Raw genomic sequence first — 7,588 nt, forward strand, 5'->3', positions numbered from 1 at the left:
TGCCTAATGCCCACGTTTTATTTTTCAACTGGTTTTGAACTAAGAAGGCAAAGAACTGTGTTATTTATTGTCTACTCCCAAGCCCCAAATAACATTTAATAAAGGTTTTGGTGAATTTTAGAGTAGAAGAGAGGAAGTGCCTTTGCTCATGTGGGCGCAGCAGGAGACAGGAAATGGTTGTTTGCAAAGTTAACAAGAGTAAAGGGGGGCGTCTTAACCATGGAGAACAGAAGGACCATCTCAGGCCCACATAGGCCCTTCCTCAGCACACATCAGGCGAAGCTGGAGAAACAAAGGACCAAGGTTCTTGCCCAGCAAGCTTTACGAAGGTTCCTTCATGTGCTAAAGGCAGGAATCAAAGTTGGCACACAATGTATTTATTGGGAGTACTGATTTCCAGAGACACCAGGCCCAGGTCCAGGGCCCAGCTGTACCAAGGACTCCACCAGGCCACTCTGTGTGGGGGCAGGGGCCTCAAGTTTGGTCAGTTACTCATGTCCGGGCTTCCTGCAGCCAAAAGAATCCTCAAGAGGCAGGAAGCGGCTGAGCCTGTGGAGAAAACATACCAACATCAGCTGCCCCCTCTTCTGTGCCCAGCCCAGGGATCACTGCAGAGCCCAGAGCCTGGAGCAAAAGTGTCAGGGAATGACTATGGCCATGAATAAGTCAGTCATGGTGAAGGTCACTAGGAAGGCAGGGACAGCACCATTCCACTGTTTCCTTAGTCCCTGCTGAGAGCCTGCAATGTTCTAGGCCCTGGGGATTCAGCAGTGGACTCACAAGCAAACGTTCCTGACTCTGGGGTGCAAACACTCAAGGACAGAAGGGTAGACAACAAATGAACAAAAATGTCCAATGGTGACAGTCGATGACGAAAAATAGGACTACAGCAAGAAGTGTTGGGGACGTGGGAACATATGTAATGTTTTGTCAGCTACAAAACATGACTGGTTATATCGTGCTTGATGAGGTGAGAATGTTGGTTTGCAATTTTGTAGGATAAAGACTGGAGGCAGCTAGAGTATTAGCACTAAGGAGGACGAGCTGTAACTGCACTGCTCCCACCAGGAAGGACAAGGACAGTAGGGATGAGCAGCACTGGGGAGCCATGAGACAATTTTAAAGGGGACAGATGTCATGTGACTTCATCTGTGTAATAAGAAGCTCATTTGGCTGAGGGGAAGGGTGGGTTGTGAAGGGCAGGGTTGGTCACAGAAAGACCAGAGCAAGGTTCGTTGCTCACCCAGGGAGGGAAGGAGTTCTGAGATGGGAGGGCAGAATCTTTCTTGGTCGTATACTCCTAAAATCTGAATCTTCCAATGAAGTCTAGTAGCTCTTTTACTGAGTCTTTAGGGTTTTCTACGTACAGGATCATATCATCTGCAAATAGGGAGAGTTTTACTTCTTCTTTGCCAATTTGGATGCCTTTAATTTCCCTATCTTGCCGTATAGCTCTTGCTAAGACTCCCAGCACAATACTGAACAGGAGTGGCGACGTGACAAAGGACATCCTTGTCTGGTTCCTGTTCGCAGAGGGAAGGCTTTTCAGTTTCTCTCCATTGAGAGTAATATAGGCTGTTGGTTTTGTATATATGCTCTTTATTATGTTGAGGAATTTCCCTTCAATTCCTATTTTGCTGAATGTTTTTATTAGGAATGGATGTTGGATTTTGTCAAATGCCTTTTCTGCATCAATTGATATGATCATGTGGTTCTTTTCTTTTTTCTTATTTATATGGTGGATAACATTGATAATTTTTCTAATGTTGAACCATACTTGCACCCCTGATATGAATCCCACTTGATCATGATGTTTTATCTTTGCCCCCAAAATCTGAAAGCAACAAACTTCATCAACAGACAACTGAGAAGCTAGCATGGAATATATGCAGTCATTACTGAACATTTGCTGAGAAGAATGAAAAATCATTCCAGCTGGTATCTGCTCTTGAGGCCTGAGCCTTTCACTATCCCTGTCTTTTAAAAAGATTTATTAACTTTAAAACCTGATTTGTTGTTAAGTGCCATCAAGCCGGTTCCATCAAGCTGGTTCCGACCCAAAGCAATCCTGTACAGGGTTTCAAAGGAGCAACTGGTGAGTTTGAACCGCCAACCCTGCAGTTCAAACCGACATTGCAGTCCAGCACATTAACCCACAGCGCCACACCAGGACTCCAGGACCTGGTTAGAAGGATGTTTTCCCAATTGCTAGCCCAAAAGTCCTCCAAAGCAGGGAATGGGCAGGGGAGCACTTACAAAGCAGTAGGATATAAGGCATGATAGAGGGAACTGGAGGACCTTGGAAGCCTGGGAAAGGATTTAGGGTATCATAGGAGGTTTTCTGAGGAAGGTGGCATCTATGCTGGAATAGGGATCAGCAAGAAGGATGATTAGGAAGGGCAGCCCAGGCAGAGGGAGACAGACAGACAAAAGCCTTGCAATAAGAAAGGCAAGCACTTGAGTAACTGAACATCCACTGAGGCTGGAACCTAGAGCTTTAAGTAGAAGTTGGGCGAGGTGGGGCCAGAGTCCTGCAGGGCTCTGTGGACTATGCAGGAGTTTGGATTTGAGCCTGGTGGGAGGCAGAATGTGGTCAGATTGCCTCTGAGTTCACTCTGGGGTCATTACTGAGGTTGAAATGAAAAGAAAAGCCAGAACGTGGAGGTTTGGGAGAAAGAAGGCCTGGTGGTAAAAGAAAATAGGGTTGTAGAGAGGAGCAGGTGAGAGAGAATTTAGAAAGGGCTGGAATTGATTAACAGCAACGGATTTGTTTGGAGAAAGACATGCGCTCCATTGCCTTTGGTACTCACAGTCCAGTGCAGGAGGCAATAAACATCTAAGTCAGTGTTCCCAACTTTTTTTTTCATTATCAGTCCCCTTAAGGAATCTCTTCCTAACTTCTCTATCCTTCCAATTTTAAGATGAGAGATACACTGGACATGTTAATATACCGTACACAATGAAGAACAAGACTTTCTTGCTCTTCCTCTCCAGCCTTACATCTCAGCCACTAGCCAGTACAGCTGAAAAACAATGAGAAAGGAAGAGAGAGCATGCAAGCCAGGGAGCATGTGTGTAAGGAAGAAACGGATGAGGGCAGCCAGGGCAGGCATAGAGAACCCAGGAAGGACCAAGACTTTTGTTCTAGGTGTCAGTGGGAATCCATTAAAGCACTTTCAACAAAAATGCAGTATGACTAGAGTTCAATTCTTAAATTCCTGCTCTGGCCACTGTGTGAAGGCAAACCAAGAGGGGAATCCAGGAAACCAGGGAGAAGGCTGGAGCAGGTAACCCTGGGGACTAGGGCATGACAAGAAACGACCATTCTTTGGCTGTACTGTGAAGGTCTACATGGAAGGGGAGGGGTTGGAGATGAAGGGGGAAGAGCTGGGGAGCAGAGTGGAAGGACAGAAGGAAGTGGATGGGTGGGTGAGCCTCCCCTTACCTCCAAGGTTTCATGTGAACGTGGAGGCTGCACCTGCTCGGCACACTGTAGGAAGCGGCGTATGTGCTCTGCACAGTTGCCCACCGCTGCCTCGTTCTGTTGCAGACATGCCTCAAAGGCCAGGAAAGGCTCAGCACAGGCCTGGCGGATCTGGCGGATGATTGGGCTGTGGGAGAAAGCAGTTTTAGAACCTGGGAGATCCCCAGTCCACTGCCCGCTTCCACTCTGCTCCATACTCACTGTGAGGATGTGCAGCGAGCAATGCTCATCTTGAGGTGGTGGCAGTCCCGCTGCCAGGACTCAGGCTTGGCTGACACACACTGGCCATACTGCTCCAGTTCCCGGCCACAGTAGCGAGCAGTGATCTCCAGGGCCGCCTGCCTGTGGGACGGAGAAGGTTGAGGATTATAGTAAGGAAGGGGAAGAAAGAAGAGAGTCCTGATCTGGGTCTCAGATAGAACTAGGGATCCTGGGATATGGCCAGAGAGGTGTAATGGCGAGACACGAGCCGTGGGAGTCATGGAGCAGCCCACAGACTACTTGGGAGATAGCTGAGGGCCTAAAACGAGGTCTAGTTGTTTTAAGGCATGTCTTTGGGTCCTGGAAGAAGGGTCTTAAATACCAGGTGATGTCAGGGCAATTTAGAGTGCATGTGCGAACCATGAAGAGAAATTGAAGGTTTGGAGCCTTAGATATAAGATCTCATGTTTTAGAAAGAAGGTATGGGATGCCTAAATGGATTTGGAGGTCCTTAAAGTGAGGACTGAGAGTTTAAGAGGTAGGCTATAGAGTGCTAGGAAGGACTTCCCGGCCAGAGAACAGGTGTGGGGTCCGAAGTATAGCTCAAGATCCTAGGAGCAGGATCTGGTAACCCTGAGTGAGGCTGGAGCCCTGGAGTAGATATGGAGAGCTCTTGAGGGTCTTGGGCAAAGGATCAGGGAATCCAAGGAGGATCACAAGGATCTTGGAACAAGTCTGCAGTCCTGGGCATAATTAGGACACCATTCAGAAGTTATGTTCCCTTGATCCTTGGAGAGGAATTCGGGATTGTAAAAGCAAATCTAGGGAGTCCTGGCGTGACGCTGCAGGATGATGCGCTGGGCAGTAAGACCATTTTAAACCTCCAAGGTCGCGGTTCAAACGCACCAACGGCTCCTTGGTAACCCTACACAGGGTCGCTATGGGTCGGAACCGACTCTACGGCAATCAACTACTGTTCTAGGGAGCTTGAGATGAGGTGTCTAGGCCACAGCAGGATACTGGAGCTTGAGTTCCTGGTAATAGAGCGGGACCTGAAATCTCCCGAATCAGGCGCAGGCTAAAGACACCGCCTAAACCTTTAGAGGGCGGGGCCTGGACGCCAGAGGGGTGGAGCTTAAGAACAAGACAAAATGCTGCGAGCGGGATCTTCAAGGGGACAGGGTTGTCAATGTTCTTCCTGGGGTCCAGAACAATGTCCAGGTTCCCGGGGAGTGAATGAACGCGGCGCAGGTATGGGGGTGGGAGTTCCCTCTACTCACATCTCGAGGCAGGTGACGGAGCGAGATCAGTCAGGGAGGAAAGACCCGCCTCTTCCGGTACCAGGTTGTCATGGCGGCGCCCAGTTCCACCTGTGTCGTTTTATCCGGTCAGAGAGAGGATAAACGGCCCCATTCCTCTCAAGTCCAACTAGTCATGGCGGCACCCTGCCTCTTCTTCCGGACCTGTAATGGCGAAGCCTCAGTGGTCTATGTTGCAGTACCTCTTCCTTTTCCCTGCTTGCCACGCGGTACCCAGGGCTCACCGGAATTAAGTAGCCGGAAGTGAGGCGATGCGTCCGCTCCCAAAGCGAGCGCGGCGGCTTGTGGGACTGGTTACGTTCTTGTATGTTTCAGGTCTTCGCAGGCGGGTGGTGGTGGTGTGCAGTGGGATCGGGTCCGACTCATAGAGACCCTGTACAGGGTTTCCGAGGCTGTAAATCTTTACGGGAGCAGAAAGCCTCATCTTTCTCCCGCGGAACAGCTGGTAGTTTCGAATTGCTGACCTTGCGGTTCCCAGCCCAGTTCGTAACCACTACGGCCCTGTTGTCTGGGGGGGCGTGGCTGACCACCGCATCCGAAGACTGCTAGGGCTCAGGGACAAGGAGTCCCGTCTCTGATACCACGCTTCCCGCCACTTTCTGCTTTGCTCACGCATTCTCCGTCCACTTCAGAAACAAGGGGCTGGGGGTGGGACCACACAGGAGTTGTACCACTCTGTCTAGGGCCTCCCAACAATTCAGCCTGGGATACGCAAATGATACCCCTATTCTTTGTCATAGATGCTGAAGCAAGAATACACATGGGCAAGTTATTGCCCTTCAGCAATTAATTCCTGCTGGTATAGTCATTTTGATTCAAAACGATAGTGTGCATTCGAGAATTTAGCGCAGGGCCTGGTATATAGCATTGCTGGAACTTATACTAGCTTTCTCTCCTTCCCATCTCCTCACACTTTGCAATGCTAGCAAGTAGAGTTGCTTGCCCTGGCAGCTTCTCCCTCCGTTGTTTAAAGTGTGAGACCAGATCTGTAGGGTGGGTCTCCTTGTCTATAAGGCTGGGCATGGGTATAAGAGCAGAGCATCAGCCAATCCTGTTTTCACAGGCTTCAGCCAAAGGGAGCATGAAATGCAGTTAATTATAGTGTTTAAATGAGACAAGAGCTATATGAGCAAGTGACTTAACTGCTTTTAGTCTGGATGTGCTGGTTTGTAAAATGGGAATGACGGACATAGTGCGTTTAAACGATTTATACAGAGCCTGGTCCCTAAGGCATCCTGGGTAAATGAGTTGTTACTGGAGGCTGTAACCATGAGTTACCCAGGTTGACAGATGAAATGGGAAGACTGCCCTTACTATCTGAATCTGCCTTAAATAATACGAATAGGTTTGGAGCCATGGGCACTGAAACAAAAAGTGTTGCACCCCAAGGCCTCTTATTCTCCCCTCTTCCTGCAGAAATTTTCAAGTGTATGTTTGTTGGGAGAAGAGGAGAAGAACAACATCAAGAGCTTCAAGCACAGAACATCTCTCAGGGGTTTCAAACATGGAAAATCTGAAGTCAGATTTTCCTTCCCTCAGGAAGTGAAAACATAACACACTCCCTCACCCTGAGTGTTATCCTTAAGTTCAGTCAGTGCCCTTCATCAAAGGAAGGGGTTCAAATGTTGCATCTTGGTGTAAGCAGGTACAATGAAGACCCCAACAAGTGAGGAATGGTGAGGAATGTGATCCAGCCCCCTCCCCGAAAACTACAAATTCGAAATGGCTTTTGGCCTAAGACTCAAGTGTGTAACTATTAACTGCCTTCCTAGGGATCACATATAAGGGCAAACTAAGTGACTACAGGACTTGAAGTGAGACAGTTTGGGTTTGAATCGAAGGTCTCAGAATGAATCTGTCTGGGTTTTGATTTCCTCTGTAACTTTTACTACCGAGTGCCACTGTGAGAAGACAGTGAGGTGATACTTGCACAGCATCTGGTATGGAATACAATGCATAGCCTTACCAAAATTTATTATTGCATACATGTGTTTACTTATTTTCTACCTACCTTTAGTCCCTGTGAACTCCATGAGGGGAGGAGCCTTGTATCTCCCGTCATCTCTGTCATCACACATGTGGTGCAGGGCCTGGCAGAGTAAGAGTGGAACGAGTGAAACCATATATTCACAGTGTTGCCATAAGGATTAAAGAGACTCATTCATTCATTCATATAGTATTTATTTGGTGTCCTGGTGTCATGCTGTGGATTAATGCCTGGACTACAAAGTCAGTTTGAACCACAATGTCAGTGATTCAAGCTCACTAGCCAGTCCTCGATAACTCTATATAGGTTCGCTATGGGTCAGTCAGAACCGGCTCATAGCAACCCTGTGCACAACAGAATGAAACAATGCCCAGTCCCGGGCTAACCTCACAATTGCCACGCTTGAGCCCACTGATGCTGCCACTTTATCAATTCATCTTGCTGGGGGTCTTCCTCTTTTTCTCTAACCCTCCATCTTATCAAACATGATATCCTTCAGTATCAATGTTGTTATTGTTAAGTGCCATCGAGTCGGTTTCGACCCGTAGCGATCCTGAATAGGGTTTCCGAGGCTGTAAATCTTTACGGGAGCAGATT

The 7,588-nt window shown here is 48.2% G+C and overlaps 1 protein-coding gene across 1 annotated transcript; it reads right to left on the reverse strand.

Annotated features, from left to right (window-relative positions):
* Positions 1-525: 525 nt before the first annotated feature.
* CHCHD5 (coiled-coil-helix-coiled-coil-helix domain containing 5) lies at positions 526-5,620 on the reverse strand. The gene is made up of 4 exons (XM_006876456.1): positions 5,532-5,620; positions 3,686-3,826; positions 3,446-3,611; positions 526-549 (listed from the first exon to the last, which is right to left on the reverse strand). Exons 1-4 carry the CDS (start codon positions 5,618-5,620, stop codon positions 526-528), a joined length of 420 nt encoding a protein of 139 aa, XP_006876518.1.
* Between the last annotated feature and the right edge of the window lie 1,968 nt (positions 5,621-7,588).

Source organism: Chrysochloris asiatica, unplaced genomic scaffold (assembly GCF_000296735.1).
Source record: "Chrysochloris asiatica unplaced genomic scaffold, ChrAsi1.0 scaffold00380, whole genome shotgun sequence".
Classification (NCBI taxonomy): domain Eukaryota; kingdom Metazoa; phylum Chordata; class Mammalia; order Afrosoricida; family Chrysochloridae; genus Chrysochloris; species Chrysochloris asiatica.